This window comes from Sciurus carolinensis, chromosome X (genome assembly GCF_902686445.1).
Source record: "Sciurus carolinensis chromosome X, mSciCar1.2, whole genome shotgun sequence".
NCBI lineage: Eukaryota > Metazoa > Chordata > Mammalia > Rodentia > Sciuridae > Sciurus > Sciurus carolinensis.
In genome coordinates this window covers 48,293,486-48,306,408 of record NC_062232.1, presented here as the reverse complement: position 1 = coordinate 48,306,408, position 12,923 = coordinate 48,293,486, and the positions used below count along the sequence as shown (strand labels likewise).

Here is a 12,923-nt window from a genome sequence, read left to right as displayed (position 1 = left end):
AATCAAATTGACAACTTCTAGAGTGTCAGAAACAAGAAGATAGACACCAGAATTAGGAAATTTTAGAGGTTAACTAAAATGAAACAAAGAGGCATAATTAACTTTCTTATACATTCACATAAGGATCATGGGTAAAGAGAGGAGTGAAAAAAAGAGGAATGGGAGAGGAAGGTTGAGGGAAAGGAAATAATAAAAATGTTTATAGTATATCTTATAGCAAACAGAAGACAAAAGGCAAATCTATATTTAAGCTGAAATCTGAAGTCCAGTCTATTGAGGCAGCACCTAGCTTGAAGGAGAATGAATTCTTCAGGATGGACAGCACTGCACTCGATCTTGGCTTTCTTCCTCAGAAGCATCTGAGGTGCTGGTAGACTCAAGGAAGTATGCATCCATGCCTTGAAAGCCAGGACTTCCCCAGTGCTGGTAATAATTTCTCTGTGTCAGGTGACTCGTGAGGAACCAAAGCGTGTGACTATCAAACAGGTCATGGTGGTGCAAGTTATCTCTTTTCTGCTTGTTCTGCTTAAGCACATCCTTTAACCTGGTAAGCTCAGTGGAAACTGTGGTTGTGGGTGCCCAGATCTTAGCATCAAGGTCCAGGCCACTAGTTGCCATTACAGATAGGTGAGGATGGGCTTCAAGACACTTCACTGTACCGCCCTTGTCTCCCACCATGAACTGAATGATCTGGCAAGATGCTTTCTCCCAGAGAAAGATATGCCCACAATCCCTATCACTCATCACAAACTCACTTCTGGGGCCATAGAAATTCACACCTTTCACTGTGGCATCATTTCTGTGGCCCTTATATCTCTTAACATATTGAGCTCCATCACTGTCAGAGGAGTTGAAGAGGTAAATATCTTCACCGCTGTAACTCACTAGGAGCTCTGTGCCTTCATGACTGTACACAAGACTGGTGATATTTATTTTGGTATCACAGTTGATCAGGTGATGAGGACAGAACTTCTTGAGTATGCCATTGTTCTCATTCTCATCAATTTTTCTCTGGTCATAAATCCTCACAAACTGATCTCGTCCACCCACTGCAAACTGATAGGTATTGCTAGGATTCACATGGATTGTATATAGTCCCACTTTCTACTCTTTCTCTTTTGTTACCACCATTTTTGAAGCTGGCTGCCCTTGTCTGAGATCAATGGTATAAACAACAGCATCTTCACCTGAAGTTAGGAACTTACATGGGGAGTCTGGCTCCAGAGCCAACTTGTGAGAAGCTCCCTTATGTTGGCCACACACTTAGTATTCTTCCCACATACTGGAGCAGATAGTTCAGCTACCTGGCCATCACGGGAACACATGGCCAGGATGGAATCACCACAATTAGGAAAAAACTTAGCCTGGAAGACATTATTTTTGTGGCCACTCTCAAAGTCCAGTACTGGCCGCTTCCCTATCCAGTCCCACACTATCACCCTCAAGTCATCACTACCACTGGCCAACAAGGTGCCACGCTGATTAAAATGTACAGTGTTCATACAACCTAAATGGCCTTCAAGACAATACTGTAAGCTGAAACGCTGCACAAAGATTTCTGATCCACATGCTTCATGTATAAAATGAGAACTTGAACCCAGCTGCCGCTCCCGAAGTGCAGGAAGGACTTGCCAGTGAGGTCGTGGGAGGGCAGATGTCTCTGAATTCATCCACTTCTCTAGGACCTGATCCTCATCCTCACTATTGTTTTCACTGTACTGTACACATACCTGAAACTGTTGTTCATCTTCCTTCTCTGTCTCTCCTTCCTCTAAGTGGTGGTGGAACCGGCTTTCCTCACTGCTGACGAAATGGTCAAAGTCCTCCCTGGTGTGAAAATCATTGGTTTTACTTGAACTTTCTGGGTCTGCTCCTTCACTTTCTGTGCTGACATGGATGGGGACACCATCTCCAGTCAATTTCGTAGTCAGTTTTGAAGGCTTTCTCTCAAAGTCTGAGTGTGTATCTCTCCCTGCCTCCGTGCCAGATGTCTCCTCTTAAACGCCAAGCAGACTTCCACATTCTAAGTCTGCTGAGGCAGTTGTGCCACTCTCGTGACCAGACATTTTGAAGGATGTTTCCATTAACTGGTCTGGAATGGGGAAAAACTGACTTCCAGGATATCAGGGAAGGAAGCAGGTCCACCCAAAACGGGGATGGCCAAAGGGCAAAAGAATAGGCTAGCGGTAACTATATTACAACCGGTAAATCAAAGGAGAACTGGAAATATCTGGCTGAGGCAGTTGAATGGACGGTGGCTGTTGAAGTTCAGAAAGCTTCCTACCATCTCACCTCTCTCGGTATTTGAGACGACTTTTTTTCCCCTAGGCCCACAAGGTCATACCCTGCAACCTGTTATACTCTATGCACCTGCAGAACTACCAGCAAAAGTGATCGTCCTTAAGCAAAAACATTTTCATGAGCCTTTCATTGCTTGGCTTGAAGATCATGTGCTGTATGGAATGAAGATAAAGGCAAGAGCTGTGAAGGGTTAGCTAAATGCCCAGCACCTAGTGACTTCCTTACATACAAGAAATATTTTAAACTGGGTGCTGTGTAGCATGCCTGTAATCTCCAGGACATCGGAGGCTGAGACAGGAGGATCACGAGTTCAAAGCCAACCTCAGCAATAGGGAGGGGCAAAGAAACTCAGTGAGACACTGTTTCTAAATAAAACACAAAAAAAGGACTGGGAATGTGGCTCAGTTTTTGAGTGCTCCTGAGTTCAATCCCCAGTACCCCGTACCCAGAAAAAAAGAAATATTTTAAGAGTCAGGCGGTAGTGCACATCGTAGCTCAGTGATTGAACTAGATTCAATTGCTAGTACCAAAGAGGGGGGAAGAAATATCTTAAACAATTAAATAATTCAAATAACTTGAGGGAAATGTTGAAGTCTTAACTGCCAGAATTGGTATATGGTTACTAAATAAAATACAGGATGCCTAGTTAACTGCATTTCAGGTAATCAATAAATACTTTTTTTTTTAGTATGAGTAGATAAAATATTACATCAGATGCACTTTCTCTAAAATTTTATTCATTATCTGAAATTCAAAATAAATTGGGTACCCTGCATTTTTATTTAAATCTGAAAAGTTCACTTTGTGAGAGGAGGAATTTAGTCCCTCGATGTAATTAAGGTAGAAATCAGCTTGTCAATTTGAAGTGGACCTTGAAACGAATGACTGCTTTAACAATTTCAGATAGAATTATGTCCTTTTTTCTTTTTCTACCAGAGATTCCACATATTTATTTGGAATTCATTCAATTAAAGATAAATAGGGGGGGTTTCAAGATGGCGGACTAGAGGGTGGCTGCATTTCACGTTGCTCCAGGACGCAGGATTCAAAAGAGGAGATAGTGAGAGACTTGGGACCATCTCAAAGCTGCCGGGTGAGTCTCTCCCTTTGGGGAGGCATCCCGGATGGGGCGGTAGCCCCAGAACGCAGGGAACTTTGTGAAGTACAGTGGTTTGGCGAGACGCCCCTTCCCCCACAGGAGCGGTAAACACAGAAACTGGGATCATCGTAGAGGAGGCGGCTCAGCACAGCACTTGGACTCAGAGCAACCACTGGGGCTCCGGGCGACTGCCTGAGGAGGAGCTGTGTGGCGAGCTGTTTGAACTCAGAGCGAGCGCTCCTGAACACCGGGAGGTTGCCCGGAGGAAGAGGAGGAGCGCGGTGGGTGGCTTGGTCTAGGAGTGACTACATCAGAGCCACAGGCAGTTGCCAGAGGAGGAGCTGCGTGGCGAGCTATTTGAACTCAGAACGACTGCTCCAGAACACCGGTGGCCTGCCTGGAGGAGGAGCGTGGTGGGTCGCTTGATCTAGGAGTGACTGCATCAGAGCCACAGGCAGTTGTCAGAGGAGGAGGCGAGTGGTGAGTTGATTGGACTAAAAGCGACCGCTCCTGAACACCGGTGGCCTGCCTGGAGGAAGAGCGCGGTGGGTCACTTGGTCTCGGAGCCACCGTTCCTGAACACCCAGGGGCTACCCTGAGGAGGAGGAGGAGGAACAGGGCGGGTCACTTGGACTCGGAGTGACTGCCTAGGGCTACGGGCGGTTGGCGGGAGGAGGAGATGCGAAGTGAGTTGCTTGGACTCCTAGTGACTGCGTTGGAAACCGGGCTGCTGTCCGGAGGAGGAGGTGTGTGGCGGGTCTCTGGGTCTTGGAGCTATTGTACGGGGCTCCAGGTGTCGGCTCAGAGGAGGGGCCGCATAGCCAGGTGATTAGGTGCAGAGCAGGGTCCCAGGAGCTAGGTGGCTTCTTGCTGGAAGAGCCGCACAGAGACACGCCTAGGGGCGGAGCGAAGTTTCCAGGACTGCGGGCAGATTCTCTGGGAGAGGCAGCCTAAGGAGACTCACCTGTGAAGGGTGAGGCTCCCAGGCCCAGGAGGTAGGTCCGGGCCCCTGGGAACGTTGCAGGGGAAGACAGCCCAGCCCAGGCAGTAGTTGTAGATAGAGGGGAACCTCTAGGAGGGCAACTGACCAGCGAGACGTCCCTACCGAGTGACTCTTCCCTGCCGGAGGAGGTTTTCCCACAGGGACAGTAAAACCAGAGACACAGGCACAAAGAGAACTTGCCTCAGCCCACAGCCCTAGTTCCCCGTTGGATGACCATTGGTCAACAAGTGGAGGCACCTCTGCCCACTAGCAGGGAATATACACCACCTGAGGGTCACCACCCCTAGAGAGGCAGCTTCTTCATGGAGCTCCGCATTATCAACTTCCTCCAAGACTTCAGGCTACTGAAGGATAAGAGGGGATATACTAGCAATCTTCAGGGACATTATAAGTCGATAGAGGAAATCTGCAATATCTTAATGACCCACTGATTCCTGAACAATATGAGAAAACAAGGGAAGAAAATGCCCCAAACAAATCTAAATGTTACATCAATAAAATCCAATGACAGCATGGCAGAAGAAATGACAGAAAGGGAGTTCAGAATGTACATAATTAAAATGATTAGGGAAGCAAACGATGAGATGAAAGAACAAATGCAGGCATTGAATGATCGCACCAATCGACAGTTAACAGAGCAAATTCAGGAAGCAAAAGATCATTTCAATAAAGAGTTAGAGATATTGAAAAAAAACCAAACAGAAATCCTTGAAATGAAGGAAACAATAAACCAAATTAAGAACTCCATAGAAAGCATAACCAATAGATTAGAACACCTGGAAGACAGAACCTCAGATATTGAAGACAAAATATTTAACCTCGAAAACAAAGTTGAACAAAGAGAAGATGGTAAGAAATCATGAACAGAATCTCCAAGAACTATGGGATATCATGAAAAAGGCCAAATTTGAGAATTATTGGGATTGAGGAAGGTTTAGAGAAACAAACCAAAGGAATGAACAATCTATTCAATGAAATAATATCAGAAAATTTCCCAAATCTGAAGAATGAAATGGAAAATCAAGTCCAAGAGGCTTATAGGACTCCAAATACACAAAATTACAACAGACCCACACCAAGGCACATTATAATGAAAATACCTAACATACAAAATAAAGACAGAATTTTAAAGGCTGTGAGAGACAAGGACCAAATTACATTCAGGGGGAAACCAATACGGATATCAGCAGATTTTTCCATTCAGACCCTAAAAGCTAGAAGGGCCTGGAACAACATTTTTCAAGCTCTGAAAGAAAATGGATGCCAACCAAGAATCTTATAACCAGCAAAACTTACCTTCAAATTTGACGATAAAATAAAATCATTCCATGATAAACAAAAGCTAAAAGAATTTACAAAAAGAAAGCCAGCATTACAGAACATTCTCAGCAAAATATTTCATGAGGAAGAGATAAAAAACAAAGAAGCAAATCAGCAAAGGGAGGAATTATCCTAAAGGAAGTGTCAAATAAAGGAGGAACCAAAATGTGTCAAAAATTTTAAATATGAACCAAATGACCGGGAATACAAATCATATCTCAATAATAACCCTGAATGTTAATGGCTTGAATTCATCAATCAAAAGACACAGACTGGCAGATTGGATTAAAAAGAAAGATCCAACAATATGTTGCCTGCAAGAGACTCACCTCATAGAAAGAGATACCCATAGACTAAAGGTGAAAGGATGGGGAAAAACATACCATGCACATGGACTCAGCAAAAAAGCTGGAGTATCCATCCTCATTTCAGATAATGTGGACGTCAAGCCAATGTTAGTCAGAAGGGATAAAGAAGGACATTTCATACTGCTTAAGGGAAGCATAAATCAGCGAGATATAACAATCATAAACATCTATGCCCCAAACAGTGGCTCATCCATGTATGTCAACAAATCCTTCTCAATTTTAGAAACCAAATAGACCATAACACAATAATACTAGGTGATTTTAACACACCTCTCTCACCATTGGACAAATCTTCCAAACAAAAATTGAACAAAGAAACCATAGATCTCAATAACACAATCAATAATTTAGACTTAACAGACATTTATAGAACATACCATCCAACCAAGAGCGAATACACTTTCTTCTCAGCAGCACATGGATCCTTCTCTAAAATAGACCATATATTATGCCACAAAGCTAATGTCAGCAAATACAAGAAGATAGAGACACTACCTTGTATTCTATCAGATCATAATGGATTGAAGTTAGAAATAAAAGAAAGAGTAAAAAACAGAAACTACTCCAACACCTGGAGATTAAACAATATGCTATTATATGATGAGTGGATAACAGAAGACATTAGGAAGGAAATTAAAAAATTCTTAGAGGTAAATGAGAACAAAGAAACATCATATCAAAATCTCTGGGACACTATGAAAGCAGTACTTAGAGGAAGATTTATTTCATGGAGCGCATTTAATAAAAGAAGTAAAACTCAAAAAATAAATGACCTAACACTACAGCTCAAAGCCCTAGAAAAAGAAGAACAGACCAACACCAAAAGTAGTAGAAGACAGGAAATAGTTAAACTCAGAGCTGAAATCAACGAAATTGAAACAAAAGAAACAATACAAAAAATTGACAAAATAAATAGTTGATTCTTCGAAAAAATAAACAAAATTGATAAACCTTTAGCCACACTAACAAAGAGAAGACAAGAGAAAATCCAAATTACTAAAATTCAGAATGAACAAGGAAATATCACAACAGACACGACTGAAATACAAAACATAATTAGAAGCTAATTTGAAAACCTATACTCCAACAAAATAGAAAATTTCGAAGACATCAACAGGTTTCTAGAGACATATGAATTGCCTAAACTAAACGAGGAGGACATACACAATTTAAATAGACCAATTTCAAGTAATGAAATAGAAGAAGTCATCAAAAGCCTACCAACAAAGAAAAGTCCAGGACCAGATGGGTTCTCAGCCGATTTCTACAAAACCTTTAAAGAAGAGCTCATTCCAATACTTCTCAAAGTATTCCAGAAAATAGAAGAGGAGGGAACCCTCCCAAACTCATTCTATGAAGCCAATATTACCCTGATACCTAAACCAGACAGAGACACATCGAGGAAAGAAAATTTCAGACCAATATCCTTAATGAACATCGACGCAAAAATTCTCAACAAAATTTTAGCAAATCGCATACAAAAACATATTAAAAAGATAGTGCACCATGATCAAGTGGGTTTCGTCCCAGGGATGCAAGGTTGGTTCAACATCAGGAAATCAATAAATGTAATTCACCATATCAATAGACTTAAAGTCAAGAATCACATGATTATTTCGATAGATGCAGAAAAAGCATTTGATAAAATACAGCACCCCTTCATGCTCAAAACACTAGAAAAAATAGGGAGAGTGGGAATATTCCTTAACATTGTAAAGGCCATCTACGATAAGCCCATGGCTAATATCATTCTAAATGGTGAAAAACTGAAAGCATTCCCTCTACAAACTGGAACAAGGCAGGGATGCCCTCTTTCACCACTTCTATTCAATATCGTCTTTGAAACTCTAGCCAGAGCAATTAGACAGACCAAAGAAATAAATGGATACGAATAGGAAAAGAAGAACTCAAACTATCCCTATTTGCTGATGATATGATTGTATACTTAGAGGAACCAGGAAATTCCACCAGAAAACTTTTAGATCTCATAAGTGAATTCAGTAAAGTAGCGGGATATAAGATCAATGCACATAAATCTAAGGCATTTTTATACATAAGCAATGAATCTTCAGAAAGGGAAATCAGGAAAACTACCCCATTCACAATAGCTTCGAAAAAAATAAAATACTTGGGAATCAATCTCACAAAAGAGGTGAAAGACCTCTACAATGAGAACTACAGAACACTAAAGAAAGAAATTAAAGAAAACCTTAGAAGATGGAAAGATCTCCCATGTTCTTTGATAGGCAGAATTAATATTGTCAAAATGGCCATACTACCAAAAGTGCTATACAGATTCAATGCAATTCCAATTAAAATCCCAATGAAGTACCTTACAGAAACAGAGCAAGCAATTATGAAATTCATCTGGAAGAATAAAAAACCCAGAATAGCTAAAGCAATCCTTGGCAGAAAGAGTGAAGCAGGGGGTATCGCAATACCAGATCTTCAACTATACTACAAAGCAATAGTAACAAAAACGGCATGGTATTGGTACCAAAATAGAAAGGTGGATCAATGGTACAGAATAGAGGACATGGACACAAACCCAAATAAATACAATTGTCTCATACTAGACAAAGGGGCCAAAAATATGCAATGGAGAAAAGATTGCCTCTTCAACAAATGGTGCTGGGAGAATTGGAAATCCATATGCAACAGAATGAAACTAAACCCATATCTCTCACCATGCACAAAACTAAACTCAAAATGGATTAAGGACCTCGGAATCAGACCAGAGACCTTGCATCTTATAGAAGCAAAAGTAGGTCCAGAGCTTCAACATGTCGGCTTAGAACCAGACTTCCTCAACAGGACTCCCATAGCACAAGAAATAAAAGCAAGAATTAATAACTGGGATAGATTCAAACTAAAAAGCTTTCTCTCAGCAAAGGAAACTATCAGCAATGTGACAAAAGAGCCTACGGAGTGGGAGAAAATCTTTGCCAATCATACTTCAGATAGAGCACTAATCTCCAGAATCTATAAAGAACTCAAAAAACTCTACACCAAGAATGTAAATAATCCAATCAACAAATGGTCTAAGGAAATGAATAGACACTTCACAGAAGAAGATCTACAAGCAATCAACAAACATATGGAAAAATGTTCAACATCTCTAGTAATAAGAGAAATGCAAATCAAAACCACCCTAAGATTCCATCTCACCCCAATTAGAATGGCGATTATCAAGAATACAAGCAACAACATGTGTTGGCGAGGATGTGGGGAGAAAGGTACACTCATACATTGGTGTTGGGGCTGCAAATTAGTGCAGCCACTCTGGAAAGCAGTATGGAGACTCCTTAGAAAACTTGGAATGGAACCACCATTTGACCCAGCTATCCCACTCCTTGTCCTGTACCCAAAGGACTTAAAATCAGCATATTACAGAGATACAGCCACATCAATGTTCATAGCTGCTCAGTTCACAATAGCCAGATTGTGGAACCAACCTAGATGTCCTTCAATTGATGAATGGATAAAGAAAATGTTGTATATATATATACAATGGAATATTACTCAGCCATAAAGAATGATAAAATTATGGCATTTGCAGGCAAATGGATGCAGTTGGAGAATATCATGCTAAGTGAGATAAGCCAATCTGAAAAAACCAAAGGAAGAATGATATCGCTAATAAGTGGATGATGACACATAATGGGGGGTGGGAGGGGTTAGTGTTGGGGTTGGAGTTGGGTTTAGGGAGGGGGCAGGAATGGAAGAAGGAAGGACTGTATAGAGGGAGGGGAGGAGTGGGAGGGGTGGGGTAGAAGGGAAAAAAATGGCAGAATGAATCAAACAACATTACCCTATGTAAATTTATGATTACACAAATGGTATGCCTTTACGCCATGTACAGGCAGAGAAACAACATGTTTCCCATTTGTTTACAATAAAAAAAAGATAAATAGGGATGCCAAATTAATTTTATGACAAAATTTCTGTGATATTATAGAACTACCAAATTATGGTCTATATCTCTCAAAATATCTTGGTCTTCTTTGGGGCCTTTTAGGAAAACAGCTTTGTGGAGACAACTAATTGGCATTGTTGCATTGACTTCAGAGCTTCTCTAAATTATCTAACGTGATGTGAGTACATTTTCTAAGGCCTGCAGTAAACTGCTGACTAAAAATGCCAGAATGAGGAAAATAAGGTTTTCCTTAAAGTAATTACAGGATAAGTGCAAAATTGATTAAATATGTAAGCATAAAATCTTGTGAAGAGAAAAGATGGCTTCAAGGCTAATATTAATGGAAAGATACATGAAAGAATATTCATAGCAACTGGCAAAAAATAGAACAATAGCCTGAAAACTACGTGAAAGTTCATCATGAGTAATGTGGATAAATGAATTAGCATATAATCCTATAATGCATAATGCACAGAAGAGAATGATTGTATTACATTTGAATACATCAGCATAGATGAATCTTAAAATCACAAATGAGTGATGACATAAATAACAAAATAGTCTATAATTTGATTTTTATTTGAGTCTGTGTTGTTTTCATATGCATGAAACTATTTTAACAGGCAAGGAAATAACTGGCTTAAATTTAAGATAATCTTATAGGGGAGGAAGAGTTTGAAATCTAGAAGAGAAGCTTAAAAAATTCTTGGTAATATTTATACCTTCCCATGATGTATTGTTATTTTTATTATCTGTTGCTAGGCATATACATTTATAGACCCTATTATATGTATGATATATTGAGCAGTAGTTTTAAAAAGTAGATATTGTTCATTAACATGAGGTTTTGCTCAGCCATGGAGCACAAAAACAGGACATTTAGTGCATTAAGCCCTAACATGCTCATACTGGCATTATGCAGGAGAGTAATTGGCATTGAAATGTATTATCACATTACAAGTTTCAGTGTTAGAGGTTATTTCAGATTATTTTATCCTGATGCTATGGTATCAGTACGCCTTTTAAAAGCTTGTGCATGAAGCAAACTTTGACTATGAATTGGCTATGTATTTAAATATGGCTTTATATCTAACTGAGTGATATTGTGTATTTCCATTCCCATCAAGTTTTTCATTCATTCACCACACATTTATTTAGGGTTTCTATGTGTCATGTACTGTTCTAAATATTAATAATTCAGTGGTGTGTAAAAGCATCACCCTTATCACTCATGGAATGTGTTAACAGTGGAGAGAAGAGGTAATAGACATGTTAACACATAGATTGAATTAAGCAATGGAGTCATATAGGTGGATATAGAGTATGGGTTTGTGATGGGCTGACAGATCTGACTCCATGAGAATGTTATAGGCCAGACTCTAAGGGAAATGACTAAACAGACTCCATTTTGCTCTGAGACTCCATGTTATGAAAAAAAAATGTTTCTCCCATGGGAACACCCCGCCTCTGTACCCATCATCAGTTACTTAGCGTGACATGTTTAATAATATACAATGGCAACTCCTATGTAGTAAAAATTGCTCTCCTTTGACCTCTATTGCTCTTAACCAATGTACCATGTAAACGGTAATTGTGTGGATGTTAGCAACCATTCTTTAGTTTGTACCTAGGTGAGGGTCAGTTTGACCCACTTCCCCCTCTGTCGATGATCTCATGATGTTAGTTTGTAGCAACCATTCTTTAGTTTGTACCTAGGTGAGGGTCAGTTTGACCCACTTCCCCCTCTGTCGATGATCTCATGATGTTAGTTTGTAGCAACCATTCTTTAGTTTGTACCTAGGTGAGGGTCAGTTTGACCCACTTCCCCCTCTGTCGATGATCTCATGATGTTAGTTTGTATCATAGCAACAGACACTTATGATTGATGTGATTTTTGGTATAAGAACCCCTACAACCCTGTGGTCGGGGCTGTTCTCCCAATAGCCATTTTTCTGGGCATTGTGTGAGACAGTCAGCTGGCCAGCTTAATAAAAACTCTCAAATATGGACTTCTCAATGGTGATCGGTCTGTTCTTAAGTTGTGCCCCATAACATTTAGAGGCCCCAGCGAGATCCTCGCTGCCTCGTGAGCAACCACCACTCACCACTGACCTGGGAACTCCTGCGGAGGGGAAAGGCCACAACATTGCTCCTAGGGGAAGGCCTCTGAGAGACATTCCTCAGCCCCAGGCTGCACGGTCTGTGGAGCCTCACCCCAGGACTGAATTAAATTCTCTGAGAGAGTCACCTGTTTCTGCACCCCTGGGGGACCCGTAAGTCTGTTTCTGGCGGATCCGCATCTGGGGACTCTGAGGAAGGCTGGACGCAGCATTACTTCCCGAGTCCGGGGCTGGCAAGACGTTGCTCAGTCCCTCTGGTCTGGAATCTGGAGTGGTCACTTGTCTGTCTTTGGTGTTTTTTCTGTTCTGTGTTTGTTTGTCCTTTTTGTTTTTTGTTGCCCTTAAGTGTAAGCATGGGTCAGTCTCCCTCAAGTCAGTCATGTACCCCCCTCCAGTGCATGTTAACTAATTTTCAGGAATTTCAGAAGAGAGCCAGTGACTACGGAACCCGCTGCGATGTCTTTTCTCTCTCTAAATTCTGTGAGAGAGAATGGCCATCTTTTGAGGTCGGATGCCTCCCCCCACAGGGGATCACCGACCTCACTACCGCCTATAGAATTCAACAAATGGTCTTTGGGTGGCCCGGACATCCCGATCAAATGACTTACATTCAAATTTGGATTGATATTCTGTCTGACAACCCCACGTGGCTCAAATCTTGTTTGCAGGACTCCAAGAAAAAATATAAGGAGTCAGGAGCTATTTTGTTGTCAAAATCAGCTCCCCTGGACCTCAGGAGCCCAAATCACCAGTCCTTCTGGAGATACCAGAGGAATCTGATGTTCCTTTTCCCCCT

General features: G+C 41.1%; 1 protein-coding gene across 1 annotated transcript; it reads right to left on the bottom strand.

The window, feature by feature from the left end:
- Positions 1-309: 309 nt before the first annotated feature.
- Positions 310-12,717, bottom strand: LOC124971474 (DDB1- and CUL4-associated factor 8-like). Its single transcript, XM_047535237.1, is given in 3 exon segments — positions 310-1,256; positions 1,259-1,996; positions 12,675-12,717. Coding segments are annotated over 3 exon segments (1,728 nt in total).
- Positions 12,718-12,923: the final 206 nt, after the last annotated feature.